The sequence below is a fragment of the Kogia breviceps genome, chromosome 15, assembly GCF_026419965.1.
Source record: "Kogia breviceps isolate mKogBre1 chromosome 15, mKogBre1 haplotype 1, whole genome shotgun sequence".
NCBI classification, from domain to species: domain Eukaryota; kingdom Metazoa; phylum Chordata; class Mammalia; order Artiodactyla; family Physeteridae; genus Kogia; species Kogia breviceps.
Window position 1 is genome coordinate 67,573,576 of NC_081324.1, and position 24,465 is coordinate 67,598,040.

The 24,465-nt window shown below is 50.2% G+C and overlaps 1 protein-coding gene across 23 annotated transcripts in view; it reads left to right on the plus strand.

The window, feature by feature from the left end:
- Positions 1-9,262, plus strand: part of ASCC2 (activating signal cointegrator 1 complex subunit 2) — a 41,009-nt gene extending 31,747 nt beyond the window's left edge. For 12 of the 23 annotated variants that reach the window (XM_067015157.1, XM_067015149.1, XM_067015164.1 and 9 more), the window contains 5 exons: positions 4,772-4,865; positions 4,951-5,081; positions 5,658-5,763; positions 7,001-7,080; positions 8,704-9,262. In XM_067015157.1, coding sequence (XP_066871258.1) covers positions 4,772-4,865; positions 4,951-5,081; positions 5,658-5,763; positions 7,001-7,080; positions 8,704-8,875 — 583 coding nt within the window. In that variant the 3' untranslated portion in view covers positions 8,876-9,262. Of the gene's footprint in view, positions 1-4,771; positions 4,866-4,950; positions 5,082-5,657; positions 5,794-7,000; positions 7,081-8,703 lie in introns of all 23 variants that reach the window. The other 11 variants (XM_067015154.1, XM_067015147.1, XM_067015163.1 and 8 more) reach the window with 1 other exon arrangement.
- Positions 9,263-24,465: the final 15,203 nt, after the last annotated feature.

A 24,465-nucleotide genomic window follows, 5' to 3' on the forward strand; every position in this document is an offset into this window, starting at 1 on the left:
CCTGTAGGGAAAGAAATAGGATTCCCTTTGCTGAGCTAAGCAGGTGCCAGGTCTACTTCTGTTCATTGTCTGATTTCATGCTCACATCATCCCTGGGAGGCAGAACTAAGTCTTGGAAAGGATAAAGGGCCAGCCTGTGATCATACCACTCAGGAAGTAGCCAAGCAGACTTGAGTCAGGAGGCCTGTGTTATGGCCCTGGCTCTGCTGGTAGAAGATGTGTGACCTTGGGAAGGTTACATTGCCTCTCTGGCTCCCCTGATTCCTCACCTGGAAAAGGGGGGCTTTATTGCCTCTGCAGGCCCTTTAGAGGTTCAAAAGTGGGTGTCACCCCACTAAGGGCCAGTTTGAGTTGGGCCTTGAAGGATAGGCTGGAGGAAACAAGGAGGGAAAAGGTGGCACATTTCAGGAGAGCCCGCGTGTTCCCTGGGCTTGTAGGAGGCCAAGGAAGCAACTTGCTCCAAATACGGTCTCCGAAGCTACTGCTGCTTGACTGATGTTCTGGCTCTCAGATGGATCCTTTTTTTTAAAACATATTTATTGGAATATAATTGCTTTACAATGTTGTGTTAGTTGCTGCTGTATAACAAAGTGAATCAGCTCTATGTATACATATACCCCCATATCCCCATGCTCTCGCGTCTCCCTCCCACCCTCCTTATCCCACCCCTCTAGGTGGTCACAAAGCACCGAGCTGATCTCCCCATGTGATACAGCTGCTTCCCACTAGCTATCTATGTTACATTCAGTAGTGTATAGATGTCAGTGCTGCTCTCTCACTTCGTCCCAGCTTACCCTTCCCCCTCCCCGTGTCTTCAAGTCCATTCTCTACGTCTGCATCTTTATTCCTGTCCTGCCCCTAGGTTCATCAGAACCATTTTTATTTTTTAGATTCCATGTACATGTGTTAGCGTATGGTATTTGTTTTTCTGTTTCTGACTTACTTCACTCTGTATGACAGACTTCAGGTCCATCCACCAAACTACAAATAACTCAATTTCGTTTCTTTTTATGACTGAGTAATATGCCACTGTATATATGTGCCACATCTTCTTTATCCATTCATCTGTCGATGGACACTTTGGTTGCTTCCATGTCCTGCCTATAGTAGATAGAGCTGCAATAAACATTGTGGTACATGACTCTTTTTGAATTATAGTTTTCTCAGGGTATATGCCCAGTAGTGGGATTGCTGGGTCGTATGGTAGTTCTATTTTTAGTTTTTAAAGGAACCTCCATACTCTTCTCCATAGTGGCTGTATCCATTTACATTCCCACCAACAGTGCAAGAGGATTGCCTTTTCTCCACACCCTCTCCAGCATTTATTGTTTGTAGATTTTTTGATAATGGCCATTCTGACTGGTGTGAGGTGATACCTCATTGTGGTTTTTTTGTTATTTGTTTTTTTTTTTTTTTTTGGTGGTACGCGGGCCTCTCACTGTTGTGGCCTCTCCCATTGCGGAGCACAGGCTCCGGACGCGCAGGCTCAGCGGCCATGGCTCACGGGCCCAGCCGCTCCGCGGCATGTGGGATCTTCCCAGACCGGGGCACGAACCCGTGTCCCCTGCATCGGCAGGCGGATTCTCAACCACTGCGCCACCAGGGAAGCCCCTCATTGTGGTTTTGATTTGCATTTCTCTAATGATTAGTATTGTTGAGCATCGTTTCATGTGTTTGTTGGCAATCTGTATATCTTTTTTGGAGAAATGTCTATTTAGATCTTTTGCCCATTTTGGGATTGGGTTGTTTGTTTTTTTGATATTGAGCTGCATGAGCTGCTTCTATATTTTGGAGATTAATCCTATGTCAGTTGCTTCGTTTGCAAATATTTTCTCCCATTCTGAGGGTTGTCTTTTCATCTTGTTTATGGTTTCCTTTGCTGTGCAAAAGCTCTTAAGTTTCATTAGGTCCCATTTGTTTATTTTTGTTTTTATTTCCATCTCTGTAGGAGGTGGGTCAAAAAGGATCTTGCTGTGATTTATGTCAAAGAGTGTTCTTCCTGTGTTTTCCTCTAAGAGTTTTATAGTGTCTGGCCTTACATTTAGGTCTTTAATCCATTTTGAGTTTATTTTTGTGTATGACATTAGGAAGTGTTTTAATTTCATTGTTCTATATGCAGCTGTCCAGTTTTCCCAGCACCACTTATTGAAGAGGCTGTCTTCTCTCCATTGTATATTCTTGCCTCCTTTATCAAAGATAAGGTGACCGTATGTGCGTGGGTTTATCTCTGGCCCTTCTGTCCTGTTCCATTGATCTATATTTCTGTTTTGGTGCCAGTACCATACTATCTTGATTACCATAGCTTTGTAGTATAGTCTGAAGTCAGGAAGCCTGATTCCTCCAGCTCCATTTTTCTATCTCAAGTTTGCTTTGGCTATTCGGGGTCAGATGGATCTTTTCCTGGCTGGTTTTGCCCCTGATTTTCGTTTCCTTCTCTGGCTCCAAATGAGGTCATGGGGCTAAAGCCACACCTTCTTGGAGGGGTTACCCAGGGCACCAGGCTCCTCTGTCTTTACCTGTGTCCTCTCCTAGGACCCAGCTGGGGCAGGTGCAGTTTGCCAGGCTTCTCTGTGGTCCTGCTGGGAGCAACATAACCAGAGGGTGCACTGTGTGAAAGAACCTCCTTACTGCCGGGACTGGGGGCCAGGTAGACCAGGAGACGTGAGATGTGGCAGAGAGAACAGTGACAGCTCTCATTCCTCCTTGGTCCCCTGGCCCAGCACAGGGCCTGGCACCTAGCAGGCCCTCAGGAAACGTGTATTGATTGAATGAGTGTGCTTCTGCCAGTGGCACCAACCACCTGGACATGCTTGGCCCCTTTCATTTCCTCTCTGCCTCTTTTCTCTCCAGCCCTCAACGTGTCAAAGAGAGCCAGGTAAGGGCCGAGGCCACAGTCACATGCCCCCTCTCCTGGCATGAGCTGAAAGATTCCTGTGGACCAAGATTTTTCCCTGGTCCAGACAAACGTCTCTGCACCATAGAGCCTCCATTACCCCTTCTCCAGGCCCCCTGCTAGGCCCCCTGCTCCCCAGTTCATTTCTCCTTTCCTTGTGTTTCCAGGACTCGCTTGCCTTCATCTAGCACACTTCTTCTCTTTGCCACTAGACTGAGCTCCTTAAGGGCAAATCCAGATCTTACTCTTTTCTGAATCTCTCCCTAACCCAGCTTTAGCACCCTGCCCAGCATATAGTAGGCCCTTTATAAAAATTGTTGAAGGAAGCAAATCCTAACCCGCCATGCTGGGGGCTGCAATCCTGACCTGCACCAGGCTCCCAGGCCAGACACAGCCCGCCAGACTCAGGTGCCTGCCCCTCCCTGCACCAAAACCCAGTTAATAGATTTTTTTTTTTTTTGCGGTAAGCGGGCTTCTCACTGTTGTGGCCTCTCCCGTTGCGGAGCACAGGCTCTGGACGCGCAGGCTCAGCGGCCATGGCTCATGGGCCTAGCCGCTCCGCGACATGTGGGATCTTCCCAGACCGGGGCACGATCCCGCGTTCCCTGCATCGGCAGGTGGACTCTCAACCACTGCGCCACCAGGGAAGCCCAAAAGCCAGTTAATAGAAGATTTTTATGAATGCTATGGACTTTGTGTCTCTTCTTTTTTTTCCCCTTACCCTTGATACATTCCAGAGACCCGATTTCACAGCTAAGCTGGATTTTCTTTCCTGGCATCTCATATTGATTTCCCCTGCAGGGCTAGAAACTACATTCCACAGGCCAATGTGTCTGACAAACCAGGTTTTTCTACAGATTTGCAAAACCCGGAGTCAATAGGCCTGAGTCCCCACTATGGCTGTGCTACAGCTCACTGTGTTCCCAAACACATCTCTCCCCTTCCCTCCCCTGCACCCGACTTTCCTCCCCTGTGATATGACAGGAGTTAAACTTTCAGACTTTTTTTTGCCGTGCAATCTGACATGGAAGATCGAACTGCAGGGTGGACGAGGCCCTGTGCTAAAGCAGGGGTGAAAGTGAGAGACTGGGACCCCTCCTCGCCCCTCACACCCTGAGGCTGCCTAGGGCTCCCCTGAGCTCACTAAGAAAGCGACATGTGGCCTTGCTCTTTCTTCAGTTTGTGTTTGTTTTAAAAGATTTGGATAACCCCAGGCCCCTCCTTGGAGTAACCAGGTGTTTGGCAGGGGGCTTACTAGCCCTCTCTCTGTGCATTTCCATGCATAGATAGGTATGTGCCCACAGAAGGAGACAGTTGTTCTGGTTTGCTTTCTGCTTTTTATACAGATGGGATCATACTGTGCGTTTTTCTCTGCTTGCTTTTTTCCTGGAGAATGTCTTAGATTTCTTTCTCCATCATCACAGATAGATCACTGTCATTCTTGAGAGCTGCCGCCCAGCATTCTGTGGCACAGAGGGAGCACAGGTCCTTTGGCCATTTCACCCATGATGGACATGAGTTACTCTCTGTTTTTCACTGGTAAAAACGATGCTGAAAAGAAAATCCCCCAATCAAACCTCTGTGCGCACATGGCCAGCATTACTCCAGGGTGGACACATTGAAAGGGAGTCTCCCAGCTGAAGCGGGGGGGCATGTTTTCCACTTTAACAGCTGCTCCTGGGGTGCCCTCTAGAGTGGCTGGGCCCAGTCACATGGGCACCAGCAGCGGTGAGCCCCACGCCCCCACCGGTGCTTGATCTCGGTTTGTGGTGGCCTGAGGTGGGGAGAAATGAGCCATGGAAGCTGCAGCCCCTTCCCATGCCATCAAAGCCTAATGGTTTTCCTTTGTGTCTCATTGCTGTTCCCTCTCGGTGCCAGGAAGGAGGAGAGCGCGCGGAGCCTGCTGAACGACAAACGGGAGGTGGTGGCGCAGCGGCGGCGCTACGAGCAGTACAGCGTGGTGGCAGAGGAGGTAGGTGTCCCCAGGCCACCGGCCATGCTGCGGGGGGAGACCGGCCAGCCCCGGGCCTCTCGGACCCACACTTCTGCCGTCTCAGGTGCCAGTGCAGCCAGGGGAGGACTCGCCTTACTGCGGTGACGACTACGAGGATGAGTATGATGACACATATGATGGCAACCAGGTGGGCGCCAACGACGCAGACTCAGATGATGAGCTCATCAGCCGCAGGTGAGGCTGTCAAATTCCAGGGGCAGAGTGGCCACCCGCAGCCTCTTGTTTATACAGATGGGGGAGCCTGGGCCCAGGTCACGTGAGCAAGTCAGTGGCAGAACCAGGGCCCGAACCCAGGCCTCCTGACTCCTAGTCCAGTGCTCCCTCCACTCCAGCCACTCCCTTGGCCGGTTGGTCCAACCTACCCTGAGTGGGGCAGCAAAATTATTGGGTCTCATGCAGGAGTTTTACATTTTTCTTCCTAATTGCAGGGAACTTTTCTCAATGGGATCTTATGGAGATTCCCCAATTCCCCATTAAAAGCAGAGCTGCCCTGACTAGAGAGAACTGGAGACCCCCACAGCCCCAGCTCAGCCTCCCTGAAGCCCCCGCGTCAGACCCTGGTACCCACACAGAATCCAGGGGCTGGAGCAAAGCTGGTTTCAAAAGCAGTTTGGTTTTTCCCGGCCTCCTGAGCCCTTCCCCGTCCTGGCAGCCCCTCTCACCCAGTGGGGTTCCCTCCTCCCACCCCCCACAGGCTCACTCTCCAGATTTAATCTAGTCTTCGATCTCACTTTCTCTCTAAACCCTCAGGCCCTTCACCATCCCTCAGGTGCTGAGAACCAAAGTGCCCAGAGAAGGGCAGGAGGAGGAGGAGGAGGAGGAGGAGGAGGAGGAAGCTGAGGACGAGGCCCCCAAGGTACCTCCTTGGCAGGTGGCAGGTGAAGGGGTGTGTACACTTCTGAGAGGTGAATTGGGATCTGCGCCCCGCTTCCCTGAACCTGGCCTTGAGGCGGCTCCAGCATTACTGCCCAGGAGGGTGGGGGTCCCTCTGAGCCCGGGATGTCTGCTTGGAGAGCTGCTGGCTTAGAACCTGCCTCTGCTGCCCAGTGAGGGCCCAGGGGATGGATCAGAGGCCGGGTCTTCGAGCTGCTGGGTTCATTAGGCCCAGGAGCCTGGGGCCCAGGAGAGGGACAGCTGTTGGCCTCCATGCCCAGGTTGACAATTCTTGAAATCAGAGAGGTGTTAGAGCCCAAGGGCCCTTTGGAGGTCATCTGGGATGATGGGTTTGAAAATTCTGTATTTTAGCCACTAAACTTTTTCTTCAAGTGAAATCTTAACTAGAGCCTCATATAAAACAGATAAGAGCAGCACTGCTCAGGTTGAATGGGGTGGCAGCCTGGGAACCCTGGATCTCCCACCCCATGTCCTCCCGCCAGGGTGACAAATTCAGACGTGTCCGGGCCCAGGCCATCAATGTAAATGAGTAGTGGGGCCTGATGGAAACTGAGGTGGGGGACACACACGCCCTGCCCAGGGGCTCCTCAGTACTGTGGAGGCCCGGACCCTCCAGGGCTTTCCCTTCTTCCAGGCAAGGGATCAGCCTGGATTTTTATGTCAAATCCTGAAGTTTTCAAAAATTACTGATTCCCCTTGTTTTGTTGTTGTTTTTGTGAAACAGCCCGGGCCCCCAAAGCCTGTCTGTGGTCCTTGGGTCCCACTTTCTCCCGCTAGTCCAGTCTCTCCCCACCTTGGCACAGGGCGGGCGCTCCTGCAGCCCATTGCTTGTGTCGCCAGCGGGGGGAGGAGTCAGCTTCTAGGGCGCTCTCTTGGGTTTCCAGGCCCCATGTGGTCTCTCGTGGCGGCCATCTGGCCTTCCCCCATTGCTCTCACCTGTCATCATCGTGTTCCTGCTATGATGGAGCCATCTTTAGCTGCCTCTCTTCTGGAAGTTGGTGGGAGGGTCAGAGGAAGGGCTTCTGGTGGAAACCTGGGACCATAGCAAGACGGTTCCATTCTGGGGCATTGCCCAGCCGCACTGTGGCTTAGCCCCACTCCTGGCATGGGGGTGTCACCAGGATTGGGCCAGGTGCAGCCTCACCTCAACTTAGGAAAATGGGGCAGCTCATGATTCTTTTCTCCCCTCCCCTCCACAGCCTGACCATTTTGTGCAGGACCCTGCAGTGCTGCGGGAAAAAGCAGAAGCCAGGCGCATGGCCTTCCTGGCCAGGAAGGGGTGAGCATTTAAGAGACTGTGTTGGTGGGAAGGGGAGGCCCAGCCAACCACACAGGAAGCCCACACACAAACCCCAAGTGTTTTACATGTGTTAATTTAGTTCTGGCAACAGACCTATGAAGTAGCTACTATTACCATTATCCTCATTTTACAGATGAGGAAACTGAGGCCCAGACATGTTAAGTAACCCGCCAAAGGTCACACAGCTAGTAGGTGGCAGAGCAGAGATTGAGTCCAGGTGGCCTATCTCTGGGGTCCACACTTGTAACCATTACTTGATAGACACTACAAGGGGTTTATCACCCAGTGTGGGAGCATGATGTGTCCACGGCTCGCTGGTGTCAAGCAGAGTGTAAAATGTGGGAGAGCCCAGACAGACAGACAGGCACATATCCTTTATGGCCAAGAGAGGCATGTTAGGGACGGAGCATGTGAGCTGGGCCCTTAAAGGTGGAAAGTGTGCAAAGGAGTTTGTCATGTGAGGGGAAAAAGGCAAGAAAGCTCAGGGTGGTCAGGGAGGGGGGGGCCTTCAGAGGGGAGCTGGGAACAGGCAACCAGAGACTCCTCTAATTCACCCCTTGTCTTCCTGGGGGTGGGGTGCGGTCCAGAGGGGCCAAGGACCTGCTCCAGGTCCCTCTTCCACTTAAAGCCAAGCCAGGGGGCTTCGCTGGTAGCACAGTGGTTGAGAATCTGCCTGCCAATGCAGGGGACACGGGTTCGAGCCCTGGTCTGGGAAGATCCCACATGCCGCGGAGCAACTGGGCCCGTGAGCCACAATTACTGAGCCTGCACATCCGGAGCCTGTGCTCCGCAGCAAGAGAGGCCACAATAGTGAGAGGCCCGCGCGCCGCGAAGAAGAGTGGCCCCCGCTCGCCACAACTAGAGAAAGCCCTCGCACAGAAACAGACCCAACACGGCCAAAAATAAATAGATAAATAAATAAATAAAAAGCCAGGGGTTTCAAGCCCAGTCCCCCATCCTGGCCCTAGGATTCCCACAGCCCTGCCCACTGGGTGCAGGGGGCCTAACCAAGTGGGGAAGACATTGGATCTCATTCTGAAGGCAGCCGGGAGCCACAGAAGTTTGTTGAGCAGAGAGCAGAGTGACTCTGATGTCTGATCCATCACGGCCCCCTGAGCACAGAGCTCTGGGTAAACCCAGTAGCTGATGTGGTCTGAAGAGGCCTGAGGTCATATCTGAGTGCACTTGGTCTTGGGAGGCCACCAAGCAAGGCCCTGGGGTGTAGAACTGGAGTCCTACCTCATCTGTATCACGTGGCCCTGGGTGGAGAAGAGAGGGGCCCATCCCCAGGCCCTCGTCCTCTCTGCACTGTGGGTTGCGTTCAGCCCACTAGCTGGTCCACCCTCAGAGCTTAGCCAGCGGCCCATCGGGAGGCAGGGCTCCGAGGAGAGTAAACAGAGGGTACGGTGCTGGCCGGAGCCCCCACAGCCCTGCCCCTGCGGGGCTCCATTTCTCCTCCCCCTGGAAGCTGGAATGGGGGTATCCTGGCCCAAGCTTTGTGTCCTCTCCCAGGGACCTCCAAGGAAGGCAAAGGACTCTTCCCATTAGCGCCTCCTCCTTCCGCTGATGGGTTCTTGTGGGGGTGGGTTGTTCCTCCCTCAGGTACCGGCATGACAGCTCGACGGCAGTGGCTGGCAGCCCCCGGGGCCACGGGCAGAGCCGGGAAACAACACAGGAACGCAGGAAGAAGGAATCCAACAAGGCCACACGAGCCAACCACAACCGGAGAACCATGACCGACCGCAAAAGAAGCAAAGGCATGATTCCATCCTGAGGCCGCTGCACCAGGGCCAGCCAGATCTGCCAGGCTGAGGTACCATAGCCTGGGGCCTCCTCGCCAGTTGGCCCCCTGCCAGGCCCCAAGTTCAAGTCCACCCCTCGACAGCCTCAGCTTCGCAGCCCCTGAGAAGGCCGCCTCATTGTCTGCCAGCCAGCCATGAGCGCCTTCCTGCAGAACACACAGTGCCTTATCCACAGCAGAGGAACCAAGCGGCCAGCGCGCAGGTGCAGGGGACGGGGTTGGAGCCCCAAGGCCAGCCCCCAAACCTCGTGCAGCCGGACGCCACGTCCCTTTCTCCCTGGACGGCAGGAAACCTGTGTATTCAAAAACAAAAAAACAAAAAAAAAGCCCTGAGAATAAAGTTTTGACCCTTTCAAGAAATGATCCGTGCCAGGCCTGTGACCCACCCCCCCTGTGTCCCAGTGCTTTGATGACAGCCGCCATCAGGAGAGGAAGGTGGCAGGGCGGTGCTCTTCTCATCAGCCTTTCATGCTTGCCTCTCATTTTCACCTCTCCTGATCTCGCTCTGCCTCACTGTGTGGCCCAGAGAACATCACTCCCTTCTCTGAGCCTCCGGTCCCTGCCTGTGGAAGCACGGGCTGAGCATGTGAGGCCCTGCAGTCCTTTCTGTGAACTCATTCAATCCCCACCACCGCCACCCTAGGAGGTAGGTAGGTACGATTTTCAGCTCCATAGTACAGATGAGGGAGGCCAGGCACTGAGAACTGCAGATGGCTGCCCGCCCACAGCCAGGAGGTGGGAGAACAGGGATTGGACACCAAGTCTGACCCCTGGCCTTTTCAGGGTCCTGGGCCCCCACGGGTGGTATCATCTCCATCTCATAGCTGCCCAAGGATGGTTGGCCAGTGGCCGAGCCAAAACCAGAACTCAGTGCCTCCTGGTTGCACAGACGTTCCATTAAATCCTCCAAAATCAAGGAGTCAGAGACAGGAAGAAACAAATGACGATGTCACTACCAAGTCCTGTTGAAGCGAGTGGGACTTGGGCCTTGTTCCTCAAAGCCCCCTCCTAGGCATGGCCAACCAGCTCCTAGCATGGCTGCAGCTGCCAGACATCCCGATTCTTGGACCGCCCAGAATGTGACTGATTGGTGGCGGATCAGCAGCAGGGCATTTGCTGGGCTGACCCCCCACCAGCCTGGCCCGGAGTCCATCAGTGGAAGCCAGAGCCCCTGCCCAGCTGGACCTTGACAAATCACCCTAGATTCTAGTGCAATTTATTTGCACGTGGTTAGGATGAGCGTCTGAAGCAGCGAGGCAGACAGGCACTTGATGAATTGGTTTTGTTAGGTCAGCCTGCACAAGTGGAAATCAATAGCAATTCTCTGTCGCGCCAGTTCTCTCGGTGTGTTTGAGATGCAGAGCAGATATGGGGGTGGTGTCCTCCCCTCGCGCTGTCAAATTAGCTGAGATCAGGCCCAGGGACAGCCGTCCTGACAGGCAGCAGGAAGACTCTGTTTCCTCCTGGAGGCATTTGCCAGGGACCCAGCTCAGTGGCAGGCCCATTTTTTTTTCTCTCTCTAAGCTGCTCAAGCCCAGCCCTTGGCCCTGGAGCGAAATAAGGTGGGTTGGTGGGGCTCCTGGGCTTTACCTGCCTTGCCTGTTACTGTTTATACAGCCCCTCATACCTTCACTTGTCATCTGTACCTCCTGACCACCTGGAGTTCAGGCTTCACATTAGCACCCTGGTTTAAAGGATTTGAGAAGATGGGGGATTTTTGAAATTTTCCAGAATGTAGTGCCAGGTCCAACTTAGTCTCCCCTGAAGAATCACCTCAAGGTGATTTTTCCATTTCAGATCATGAGGGCATACTTTCGGGCTTGCTTTGGAAACAGCTCAGGGGTCATCCAGAATAGTGCTAGCAGACGTACCCCTTCACCTCTTGGGGCCTCGGTTTTCCTACATATAAAGTGGTACATTGGACCAGATGAATGGTTTCCACTTGGTGCCAATTAGATCCACCGAGGAGGCCCCAGGGTTTAAGACGGGCAGCATTATAAGTGAAGTGGGGTGGAGGCTCTGAACCCTTCCCACTCACTCACTGGGCCCTACCACCCCCATGACTGCTCCTAAGCAGGAATTTTCTAAGTGCCTTCTCTGTACCCTGGCAGAGAACATGACTATCACAGGCATTTCCCAGGAAGCTTCTAAGACCTTGTGCCTCCAAGAGGACTTAAGACTTGAGTGTCTTTGTCTCCAGTCCATGACTGGCAGTGACAGTGGACGTGTCAGTTTGAACAGTGCATCTGTGCCTCTGTGAGGTGGGTGGGCAGAGCCATTCAAAGGGGCCCTGGCAGCCCAGGGGGAGCAGGTAACATGCCCAGAGCCTATGGATACAGATCCTTTCTGAGTGGCCCTCTGAGATGGCTAGGTGCAGTTTGGAAGAGTAAATACTTGGCAAGAACCTGCCTGTCCCAGCCACACCAGAAGCTTGGGTTAAATAATACAGAGAGAGAAACAAACAAACAAAAATAAAAAACCCACCAAAAATGCAGGGGGGTGTTGTGTAGCCCTTTAACATGATGTCAATGAATACTTGGTAGCAACATGAGAAATTAAATATTCAATAATTTTAAAAAAATTTAAGAATAAATGTGAAAGCAGAATACATGGTAATGCACCATGATTGTGAAAATGTTAGAAAAAAAGTTTTTTTGCATTTTTCCAAGTCTGGAAGGGAATGCGCATAACTGAAAATGATGATAAGAGCATGGATGACGATGGTGGTGAGACCACAATTATTTGTAATTAGAATAAAAAGCACTTACTGTGGCCAGAGTTTCTGCCTGGCTCATTCCTTGCATTATCTTATTTAATCCTCACACAGTAGGTACAGATGAGAAGACCGAGGTACAGAGAAGGTAGGTGGCCTGTCCAAGGTCACACATTTAGCAAGTGACTGAGGGAGGATTTGGCCCCAGGATTGTCTCCTAAAGCTGACTCTTAACCCCGAAGCCACCTACCATTCATTTCCCCCACACCCGCATCCTCTTTACTACTGTTCTTACAAAGAAAGAAAAATACAAGTAGCAGCTGCAGAACAAGAGGATGGGAAATGCCATTTCAGCAGACCAAGCTGATGGGACTCTGATTACATGTATGTTGGACTGTTTGATATTGTCCCCCAGATCTCAGATACTCTGAGTTCCATTTTTAAACTTTCTATTTCCAAATTCATGTATCCTTTCCTCTGTGTGTCCAGTCTGCCATTAAGCCCACTGAATGATTCTTCATTTTTGTGTCCAGTCTCTCTAAGGCTGGAGGCTAAGATGGGGCTAGCAGAGGCTGGGGAGCACTGAGAGCTGGGAGGGGGCCAGGAGGTTGGAAAGTCAAGGGATCCAGGGTGAATGTGGAAGCGGGGGCAGAGGAGAGGGAATGCAGTGTTAGGCTGCAGTCTAGAGGTCAAGCAGGCTAAGACAATGGGGCTCACTGCCCAGCTTTGCCAGGAAGTCGTGGGGAGATAGCCAGTGGGAAGAATGGGAAATGAGGAAGAGGAGGCAGGAGAGTGGGCCCACCTAAGAAGGAACTTGACATCAAAGAGAAGGAAGAGGGGGCTCAGAGGTGAGGAGGGAGTGTTGGCATCCAGAGCATTTTATGGGATCTTTAGAAGGAGTGGGGGAGGTGCCTAGGGGACCCACCTTGGGGACGCTAGTCCCCAGGGAGGGTAAAGGTGGAGCCAGAACCCCCGTGGAGCTCTCAGATCAGCCCAGTGGAGTGAGGGGCAGCCTGGCATCAGCTCTTACCTAGATCTCTGTGCCGGGGCAGCAGGGAGGGGCCTTGACCTCAGTCGGAAGCTATTGCAATTCTGCAGGCTGAACGGAGATGAAAAATTCAGTCTAAAGGTTACCATCTCCAGCCCTATGTGTGTGTATGATGACGGGTGGGGGGACTGTAAAATGAGCATTAAATTCCAACTTCACATCATACTAGAAATTCTCTTCCAACAATCGATAATCATCAAGAGACTTTTACACAGACTGGCAGAACTGGAGAGCCTTAAAGGGCGTTTAGTCCAGAGTTTTTCAACCTATTTAAGACCCCTAACCTGCCTCAATCTCAGGCCCTGGGATTTCGGATTCCACCTCCCCCATGGATGGTGAAGTTTGCCCTGCTTAAGAATTCACTGGGCTGCTGGGGGTCTCTCCCAGCCCTGGAGGTGGTGTGGAGCTTCCCTTGCTTTGGTCTGAATTACAAAAACAATGGGTCCTTAATTCTAGTTCTCCACATATGAAATTATGACATTGAATATGCTTTTTCTGGCTGCATGAGCCTACCCTCAGCAATCTGACATGTCCCTTAAGTGCTCTGCCATCCCAAGGGGATAATTATGGTTTTCTCCTCCTTAAAGTGGTTTTCATAGAAGAGCCTGGCAGAAAAAGAGCCTCCAGTGGGATGAGCACCAATCATTCCTGTACACTTAGGAATTTCATTTACAGAGATTACACGTAGGCACCCACCCTGTCTCCCATCTCATGGTCTGATCTACTTAGCGTTCTTTCACATGCACGTTCCCAGGCCTCACGTGTCCATCCTTTTTATTTTTAATTCGCTCATAAAGGTGGCCAGAGGTGGTGAAAAAAAGCCCTGGATGGAGGGTCAGGAGGCTGAGGCCCAGGTTCTAGACTTCAATAAGCTGTGTGACCTTATGTCAGTCACTCGGACTCTCTGGGCCTTGATTTCTTCTTGTGCGAAACAGGGTTGATCATTCTCTAAGCCCTCTTGCCTTGTGGGGACCCGTAACTGTGAGGGTCAGATGAGGTCACAAGTGGGGGACACTCTGAGAACAGTGAACTTGTTCAGTCGGGAAAGAAGAAAACTGGTGGGCAGCCCTCTCCACTCTGCATTTGTCCAGCCCTGCATTACTCTGCTCTCTTTTAATCACCCTGCTGCAAACCTCTTTGCACAAATCACCTGTTATTTCCAGGGGGGGCACATTTATAAACGTGGGATTCTGGGGTCCCAGGGCCACAAACAGTTTTAGAGCTGCCTCTATCTGTATTTTTGCTGACAGCTCCCACCAGGAGGACAGAATCGGGCATGGCTTTTACCTCCGTGGGCAAGTTCTGTCATGAAACAGCCTTCCCCACAGGCCCCTGCCTCTAGGGAGCCTCGGGAACAGTCGAACTGAGACCCCTTCGGATGGGAGTTTGATTAGTGGCAGGTGAGGCTGCTGTCTGTTCCTGTGACAGGCTCACCAGGTCCACATGACGATGGGCAGAGCCCCGCCTCCAGGTCCAGTCAGCCTCTCTCACAGGAGAGGAGCAACAGGTGAGGACCAGCTCGGTGACCTGCTAAAGGGGATGCATGTGGCTTGTTACACCTGGAAAACCAGGCTCCCCCACTCAGGAGGGGTCCGCACAGAAAGGCATTGGTTCCGCCCCGAGAGTCGTAACTCAGAGTAACATGCAATGGCCAGGCCAGAACTTTTCCTTGGGGATCTGGGGCTTCTGAATGGCCAGTAGCCTATTTCGCTTTTGCCATTCAGAGCAGGGGCCAGGCTCTGGGGTCAGAAGCCAGCTGGCCTCAGCCACTGCCTGTCTGTGTGACTCTGAGCAACGTGGCCTCACCTCTCCGCGCCACAGTTGTCTTGTCTGTAAATTGGAGATGCTGGCAGGATGGCTGGGATAAGGCGTGTACAGTCGTGGCCTGCTGTGAGGTGGCCAGTGAACTCGCAGGGCCCTGCTCACAGGGACCCAGGTGAGGGGTGGCGGGTGCCTCCCACCAATGCTCCAGCCAGCTTTCTGGGCACCCCACGTCTCACCCCCTCAGCACAGCTGCCCTGACTCCTCCAGGGCAGTCTTCCCAGAGGCCTCTGGGCTCAGGATGATCTAGACACACAGGAGCCAGAGACAGAAGAGGACAGGCACAAGTCAGCCTGGTAAGTGTGTGCTGGGTGCCCTGGGAGCCCAAAGGAGGTGCCCAGTGCACTGTAAACTACCTCACTGAATCCTTGAAACAAAGCCAGTGATAGGTGTGATTATAAGCCTCATTTAGCAGGTTAGTCATGGCTAAGTCAGGATTCAAACCCCGGTTTGCCAGCCTCCAAAGTCCCTATTTTCGGCCTCTTGGTTTTCCTACCTCTCTATTGCTTGGCACTTAAACCGGAAGCCACAATACTCTACATGCGGTTGGCTTAGCATGAAAAAGAGGACCTATCACGTCCTTCGTTCTAAACACCATACTTCTGTTGACACAACCCCTCTAATAGAGTCATTCCATTGACAGACGGGGAGGGGAAAGGAGAGGAGAGTAGAAAGCCGGGCAGGACCTATTTTCCGAATCCCCACTCTGCCACAGCCTCCCCTGTCTGCCAGTGGAAGGAAAGGATAGTCATTGGAGGGTGCAGTTAGAAGGAGGGGTTTCATAAGGAAAGTTTAGTGAACCAAGGAGACAAGGCATCTCGTGGAATTTCAGCCCCAGGGCAGGAAGTGGCTTCTCTGTTGGAAGCCTATACAGGAGGGAGACAGAAGTCTGCTTCAACATCTGGAAGGAAGAAAGATGGACGGAAGCAGAGGACTCTATTACACAGTGAAAGGTGTGGGGAGGAGATAAGGTCCGCCTGAGGAAGACGCGAGGCCGCTGGGTTTACAACAGTGTTAGAGACACCGAAAACAAGATTGTCAAGGGACACAGAGGGGAACATAAGAAAGCGATCCGTCCTCAGAGGGATGAAAAGGAGGTAGGGAACATGGTTTTAAAGCAGCTGGGACAACGGCGGTGTCGGGGAAGGGTCACTTGGATGATTCAGCTGCACAGTCATCCCCAAAGTTCTCAGCCATCATTTTGTGGACTGAATATGCTAATTAGGCACTGGTCCCTGGAGACTGTGCAGGGAGCACCCCACCCCCACCCCCACCCCCACCCCCACCCGCCGTTAACTTGCTCGCTGAAGCAATGTAACAAAACTACCCCTGACAGGCCTGTGCTAAGCACAGCACAAGCCTTACCTCGCATGTCTTCCCAAGCACCCTGTGAGGTCTCATTATCGTTATCCCATTTTCCACATGAGGAAACTGAGGCTCACAGAGGAGAAGCAACCCACCCAAAGTCACCTGGCTGTAGAGGCACAGAGCCGGAGTTCAAACTCGGGCATGTTCTGCTTCCATAGTCCTTTTGTGTGTGTGTGTGTGTGCTACGCGGGCCTCTCACTGTTGTGGCCTCTCCTGTTGCAGGGCACAGGCTCCAGACGGCAGGCTCAGCAGCCATGGCTCACAGGCCCAGCTGCTCCGCAGCATGTGGGATCTTCCCGGACCGGGGCACAAACCTGTGTCCCCTGCATCGGCAGGCGGACTCTCAACCACTGCACCACCAGGGAAGCCCCAATCCATGTGTTTTTGTTGTTGGTGGTGGTGGTGATACCGCGCAGCTCGTGGGATCTTGGTTCCCCGACCAGGGATTGAACCCCTGCCCTCGGCAGTTAAAGTGCAAAGTCCTGGTTAGGACTAGACCGCCAGGGAATCCCCATAATCCATGTTTAAGCACAAGATGAGACAGCAAAGGGTCCTATTTGGAAGGTGTATTAAGTGAGGTTTGAGGTAGCCTGGATCTTAAATGTCAGGCTGAGGAATTTGAACTTGATCTTATAGGTAGTGGGGAGCTATTAAAGGCGTTTGAGCAGGGGAGTTGACCTGGCAGCCTTCTGAGGGCTCAGTGGAGAGGAAGGGTCCAGAGCAGTCGAGGAAGTTTCCATGTAGGAGTCCTGAAGGCAGGATAAGCCAGGAGCAGCAGGAAGGCAGTCAGCACCCTTATACTCACAGACTGTCTATGGAAGAGCTCCCAGCCAATGCTCTCTACATTCCATCATTGCCTTGTCCTTGATGCCGGCTGGAGCCTGCCCTTGGCTTTCAGTCTGTGCATAAATCCAAGCATATCAGGCCAAGGCCTCAGTGAAAAGGGAAAAATGATTTTTATACGGTGTGGAGTAGTGGATATGAGCTCTGGAGCCAACTGCCCTGTTTTTGAACCTCTGCTCCACTCTCACTAGCTGTGTTACCCTAGGCAAGACACTTAACCTCTCTGAGCCTCATTTTCCACTTGTAAAATGGGGTGGAGAGCAGTGTCCACCTCGGACTGAGGATCCAGTGATACAGGGCGTGTTAATGGCATGGGGCCCAGGCCTGGTCCTGGGTGAATGCTTGGAAAAGGCAGCTTTGCGTGTGTGTGTGTGTGTGTGTGTGTGTGTGTGTGTGTGTGTGTGTGTGTGATCTTCCGAGTGGGCCAATGCCCGCCCCTGGTACAGAGTGTTCATCCTTTCTTGCCTGGGGAATTTGTATTCTCTCCAACTTTGCACATTGCTCAGACATTTTATTTATTTATTTAATTTTTTTAACATCTTTAATGGAGTATAATCACTTTACAATGTTGTGTTAGTTTCTGCTGTATAACAAAGTGAATCAGCTATATGTATACATATATCCCCACATCCCCTCACTCTTGCGTCTCCCTCCCACCCTCCCTATCCCACCCCTCTAGGTGGTCACAAAGCACAGACCTGATCTCCCCTCCCTGTGCAATACAGCTGCTTCCCACTAGCTATTTTACATTTGGTAGCGTATAGATGTCAATGCTACTCTCTCACTTTGTCCCAGCTTACCCTTCCTCCTCCCCATGTCCTCAAGTCCATTCTCTATGTGCTCAGACATTTTAAATTCATTGATTTCTGTCCCTTCCTCAGAAGACTTCAAGCTCATCTGCAGGACAGTCCTTGTTCCTTGTTGTTGGAAGGGCTGGCTGCGTTACGGGATGGAATCTATTTCTTTTTAGTAACTTACATTGGCCCCCCTCTACCCTCCTACAAAAGCAGTAACATGCTTGGTGTGGGTCACACAAATAAGCAAAGAAAGAAAAACCAGCAGAAATAATCGCTGTTAGGATTTTAGTTCTCATCCTTCTAGCTTTATTTTAGAAAAAGGAATATAAACATTGGTTTTCTACAAAAATGAGATCATTCGACACATGCTGTTCTCACCATTTTTTCAGTTAATAAGACATTGTGAACATTTTTCCAGTTCTCGTCTGCATCCTTTAACAGGCAAAAGCATGTCTAGTTATATTTATTTTGCAAATTGGATCTTGCAGAGCCCCAAGGAGTGGACGCATGTATACACGGCCCGAGGCCTCCTTTAAGACAGCATTTACATCTGGCTTCTCCCTCTGGTGGCCCTATTTCCTATCCTTCCTTCGTCACTCTGAAGGATATTAACCCCAAGGGCACTCCTTAATAAACCTCCTGCACCCTAACTTCCAGCCCAGAGTCTGCTTCCCAGGGAACCCAGCCTGTGATAGGTGGCATTCTTGTGTTTACCGTGGACTAGCCTAGAATGTTCTGAGGGCTGGGCCTTCCTTCTTTCTTTGAGCTGTGGGGACAAATTGGACTCCATACAGAGCTGAAAAGTTTTGAGCCTTGGCAGGCTGCCCTGAAGTGCCAGAAGTTTCCAGGGTAGCCCCTAGCTGGGTTAATTAAGCAGACAGCTGGGTGAGGATTTACTGTACAGTAATCTTTACTCCCCTTGACACCCCTCCAAGATGACAACATCTCCAGAAATAATAAGAATCACAGCTGTCATTGTGAATATCACGGTGAGTATTTTACAGATGAGGAAACCAACTCAGAGAGGGTAAGTAACTTGGCTGAGTTTATACAGCCAGTGAGTGGTGGGGCTTGAATTCTAACGCAGGACTGTCCATTCTAAAATTAGTGCTCTTTACACTTCACTAGAGCTATTCAATAGGAATAATATCAATAATATGACCTTTTGGATTGTTGTTATTATTCAAATTAAATGGCATGTGAACTGCTGAGCACTGAGTACAATGCCTGGCTCATAGTAAATGGTTGATAAATGTAAATCATTCATCAGAACCCCATCCCCACCCCAGGGGCTTCCCTTTCTTCTTAGAATGAAATCCAGGACTTCCCTGGTGGTGCAGTGGTTAAGAATCTGCCTGCCAATGCAGGGGACATGGGTTCAAGCCCTGGTCCGGGAAGATCCCACATGCCATGGAGCAACTAAGCCCATGTTCCACAACTACTGAGCCTGCGCTCTAGAGCCCGCGAGCCACAACCACTGAAGCCCGCACGCCTAGAGCCCGTGCTGCACAACAAGAGGAGCCATGGCAATGAGAAGCCCGTGCACCGCAACAAAGAGTAGTCCCCGCTTGTCGCACCTAGAGAAAGCCTGCGTGCACCAACAAAGACCCAATGCAGCCAAAAATAAACAAATAAATAAATTTATTAAAAAAACAAAAAAGAATGAAATCCAAACTCTTTTAGTGTGGCCTACAAGACCACACAGCATCTGACCCTATCATTCCCTCTCTTCCTTCAGCACAGTGACTAAACCAAACTCACATCTACCTCAGGGCCTTTGCACTTGCTGTTCTCATTTACTGTAATGCTCTTACTCTGGGTCTTTACCTGACTGAGATTTCTATTCAAATCGCAGCTCAAATGTCATCTCCATAGAGAAGACTTCCTTGACCATTTAATGTTGCTCTTCAAACCTGAGTCACTCCCTATATGTTACCCAGTTTTATTTTCTTCATAGCCCTTAACGTGAGCTATAATTCTTATTTACTTTCTTGTTTACTGTCTGTCTCACCTACTAGAATGCTTAAGCTCCAAGAGGGTAGGGGTCTTTCTGGTTCTCCACTATTTGCCCAAGGTCTAGGACAGTGCCAGGAAGAATAGGCACTCAACAGAGATGTATTGGTTGAATGAATGAATGAATGGTTTCTACCAGTTTGGAGAGATGTTTCTGAATGCAAGAGATAAGCTAGAGGAATAGGACATCAGCATAAAACTCTTTGCCCAGAGAGCAGTCCTACTTGCTCAAAGCTACACCAGATGCGAACTTCTGAAGACAATTTCAGAGACCTTCTGGAACTTGCTTTATGAGGCACCTAAGCAATTAGCTTTTCCTGACACCTGTGCAAGGGGATCAGGTGCAGAGTCCTTGGGGCTTTCTAACTGTAAAGACAGCTCTCATCTCCAGAACATGACTCCGGCTAAGCTTGGGACAGAAGTGAATTTTTTTTCCAGCAATAAACAGCTTCTCTGTGTCAGTCTGAGGAGGGTGCTAATCCTCACTTCCCCCACCTGCGGGCAGACCCACCCAGCCCTGGGTAGGTCCAGCTCCCATTTGGCAGTGCCAATCAAGGACAAGTGCCCACTGGGACCTCAGGAAGAGTAGCCCTGGGCCACCCAGCAGCCCAGTTCCAGGCCTGGAGCCAGGGCTGGGGGCTCACATTTTTCGTCTCTCTGTGATCAAGCTCTCTCCCCCTTTTACTTATACTCCCACAATATGAAGAGAGTACATGCTTGATGCAGAAAACTTAGAAATCATGGGGAAATACAATGGAAAAGAAAATAGTTCAGCCAGTTCACCACGGTTAACAATTTGGTGTGAGCATTTCCCTTTTTTTTTTTTTTTTGGCCACACCTCACTGCTTGAGGGATCTTAGTTCCCCGACCAGGGACTGAACCCAGGGCCACGGCAGTGAAAGCGCTGAGTCTTAAAAAAATGTATCATGGGCTTACCTGGTGGTGCAGTGGTTGAGAGTCTGCCTGCCGATGCAGGGGACACGGGTTCGTGCCCCAGTCCGGGAAGATCCCACATGCCGCGGCGCGGCTAGGCCCGTGAGCCATGGCCGCTGAGCCTGCGCGTCCGGAGCCTGTGCTCCGCGGCGGGAGAGGCCACAACAGTGAGAGGCCCGCGTACCGCAAAAAAAAAAAAAAAAAAAAAAAATGTATCATGGGCTTACCTGGTGGTGCAGTGGTTGAGAGTCCGCCTGCCGATGCAGGGGACGCGGGTTCGTGCCCCAGTCCGGGAAGATCCCACATGCCGCGGCGTGGCTAGGCCCGTGAGCCATGGCCGCTGAGCCTGCGCGTCCGGAGCCTGCGCTCTGCAACGGGAGAGGCCACAACAGTGAGAGGCCCGCGTACCACCAAAAAAAAAAAAAAAAAAAAAAAATGTATCATGCTTGGGCTTCCCTGGTGGCATAGTAGTTAAGAATCCGCCTGCCAATGCAGGGGACATGGGTTCAAGCCCTGGTCCGGGAAGATTCCACATGCTGCGGAGCAACTAAGCACATGTGCTACAACTACTGAGCCTGCGCTCTGGAGCCTGCAAGCCACAATTACTGAAGCCCGCGCACCTAGAGCCCGTGCTCTGTAACAAGAGAAGCCACGACAATGAGAAGTCCGCGCACTGCAACAAAGTGTAGCCCCCGCTCGTCACAACTAGAGAAAGCCCACGCACAGCAACGAAGACCCAACGCAGCCAAAAATAAAAAATTAATTTAAAAAATGTATCGTGCTTTATAGGAATTTGTGACCTTTTTTTCACTTAGCTTTATATTTTGACTGTTTTATCTGAGCATTTGCCTTAAACATTGTTTACTGAATTGCTTTCTTTGCTATAAAATATTTTTATTAGAACGTCAATATCTGCTTGTTGCAAGAAAAAGTCAATCACTGTTGCACAAAATGAAGGTTGTTTGAAATCCTAGCCCTCAGGTGTGTTTTCCCAGGAAAATTTAGTGCACGTTCTGCAGTACTCTGTGTGTACCCTTATCAATGTGCGTATGTCTACATAAGTGAGATCAAACTGAACAACTAAACATACCGTTTTGCAGCTTGATTTCGTTTTCATTTTTTCTTTTCAACTACACGCTGAGTCACCTCAGTCTTTTTTTTTTTTTAAACATCTTTATTGGAGTATAACTGTTTTACAATAGTATGTTAGTTTTTCCTTTACAACAAAGTGAATCAGTTATACATATACGTATGTTCCCATATCTCTTCCTTCTTGCATCACCCTTTCTCTCACCCTCCCTATCCCACCCCTCTAGGTGGTCACAAAGCACAGAGGTGATCTCCCTGTGCTGTGCGGCAGCTTCCCACTAGCTATCTAATTTACATTTGATAGTGTATGTATGTCCCTGCCACTCTCTCACTTCGTCACAGCTTACCCTTCCCCCTCCCCATATCCTCAAGTTCATGCTCTAGTAAGTCTGTTTTATTCCCGTCCTACCACTAATCTCTTCATGACATTTTTTTTCCTTAGAGTCCATATATATGTGTTAGCATACGGCTCAGTCTTTTTTTTATTGTCTGCATAGATTTCTGTGGTATGAATCTACCTTGTATTTAACCACTCCCCTATTGAAGGGCGTTTTTCTTCTTTTTAAATTCCAAACAATGCTCCAATGACTTTTTGTGTGGGTTTATGTGCACATGGGATTCTGGAGATATTTTTCTGTATGTGGAAGATCAAGGTCAAAAGGAACAAACATTTAAATAAAATAGATATCTACAAAGTACCCTCTAAAATCACTGTCCCAATACCTGTGGGCAGTACCTGCTTCTTCACTAAAATACTGGTGCTGCTAATCTTTTCCATCTTTGTTCATCTGATGTGCAAAAAATGGTATTTCATTTTGTTTATTTATTAGTGAAACTGGGCATCTTTTCATGTTTGTGGCCATTTGTATTCCTTAATTGCCTATTCCTGTCATTCACCCCAGCTTCTACTTAGTCTTATGGATTTGGAAGACTGCATCATATTAGTGAGGTTGGATATGCCATGTTTGTTAGATATTGTCTCCCAGTTAAAACTTGGTTTTAAATGACTGCATATTTCACCTCAATAGTAATTCCTATTTTGGATATTTCATCCCCCCCCTGCCCATTATAAACAACATGATGAACATCTCTTGTGGGCCTTCATTTTTTTTTTTTTTTTTTTTGTTTTTAGGAAAAGTTGCTATAAGTGGAATTTATTGGATCAAGGGTATGTATATTAAGGATCTTAATACATATGTACAAAATATCCTCCAGGAAATGGTACCACTTAACACACTTTCCAGTAGTGCATCTGTTTCAATTTTCCATATCATTTCTTTTGGCCGCACCATGCAGCACACGGGATCTTAGTTCCCCCACCCAGGGATTGAATCCATGCCCCCTGCAGTGGAAGCGTGGAGTCATAACCACTGGACCGCCAGGGAATTCCCCCTCTGGTTTTTAGGAAAGTATCCTTCCTTGTCCCTTTCCTTGCTTCTGGTGGTTGCTGGCAATCTCTGGCATTCCTTGGCCTGTGAAAGCTCAACTCCAATCTCTGTTGCTGTCTTCACATGGCCTTCTTAAAAGGACACTAGTCATTGGATTTAGGGCCCACCCCAACCTATTACGACCTAATCTTAATTTAACTAATTACATCTGCAAAGACCCTAGTTCCAAATAAGGTCACATTCTGAGGTTCTGGGTGGAAAATATTCAATTCCCTAAAATAAGTAAAACAGGGCTTATTATTTTAATGCTTGGCTCTGATTGAAAGGAAATACACACACACACACACAACCTCAACAGCCCAGAAATGCTGATGACAAATAACGGGGCTTTTTTTTTTTTTTTTTTGGCTGGGCCACACTGCATGCAGGATCTTCCCCCATCAGGGATCAAACCTGCACCCCCTGCAGTGGGAACACAGAGCCTTAACCAATGGACCACCAGGGAAGTCCAATAAAGGGGCATCTTAATGTAGAATGGCTTAGGAATACACTTGCTGCTTGTGCTGAATGTGCCCCGAGACAAGTGATCAACTAAGCTCATTCTAACTCTGCTGCCCTGAGCTCGTCATCAGGTGCTCAAGAATAATGTAGAATAACTCTTCAAGAATGCTCCCTGCTTTATTGTTTTTCACCAGCACATTGCCCTCAAATCATTGGGAACAGTGTAAAGTTAAGTGGCAATCTTCAACCCCCAGAGTGTTCCTCTATTAATGCTGAAATCATTCTTAGAATCAGTCTTAGAATGAACCTCTACTTTGGTTCAGGTCTTGATTTGGCCCCCAGAGCTGTACTACCTTTGGCAGGTCATGATTTTTCGAGGGCTTGACTTCATCTTCATTAAGATATGCCTCAGGTAGGGCAAACTGGGCAATTCCTAGGTTCTCTCCTACCCGTGTTTCCCGACCTGACCCTTCCCCATTAGTTGCTGGTGGTTGATCCAGCTCTGGCCCAATCATGCCAAGATCCAGGTGAAATATGGCAGACAGGTGAATCACTCATCTTCCCAGGCCAGTTACCAAACAGAACTGCTCTACTCCTGTTCAGCACATCCCAGTGCTCTCCATGGCTGCTCCCAGCCATGCTGCATGTTTTCCAATGTCCCTTACAGCCATCAGAAGATGAGCGGTGACCCAGAGAGGTACACCAGCTTACCCAAAGATACTCAGCAAGTTAAAGGCAGAATGGAGACTAAACCCTCAGGCCATGGTTTGTTCCCCTGCTGGATCCACAGAGCTTCCCTAGGGCCAAGCCAGTTAGCTATCCTCTGCCTGACTTAAGAATGGAGTTATTGGTTTAGAAGCCAAAGCTGAAGATAACATCACCAACTCTAGCTCATGGTTTGAAAACTAGAATTCTTCTTTGGAAGTTAATGGGAAACCCAGAATAATGGAATCTGCCCTTCAGATGTTTGCTGAGGACTTTGAAGTGGTGTCAAATAACTGTTAAGTGAAGATCAGATAGTTAAAAAGCACCCGATGCAGAAGCAGGTC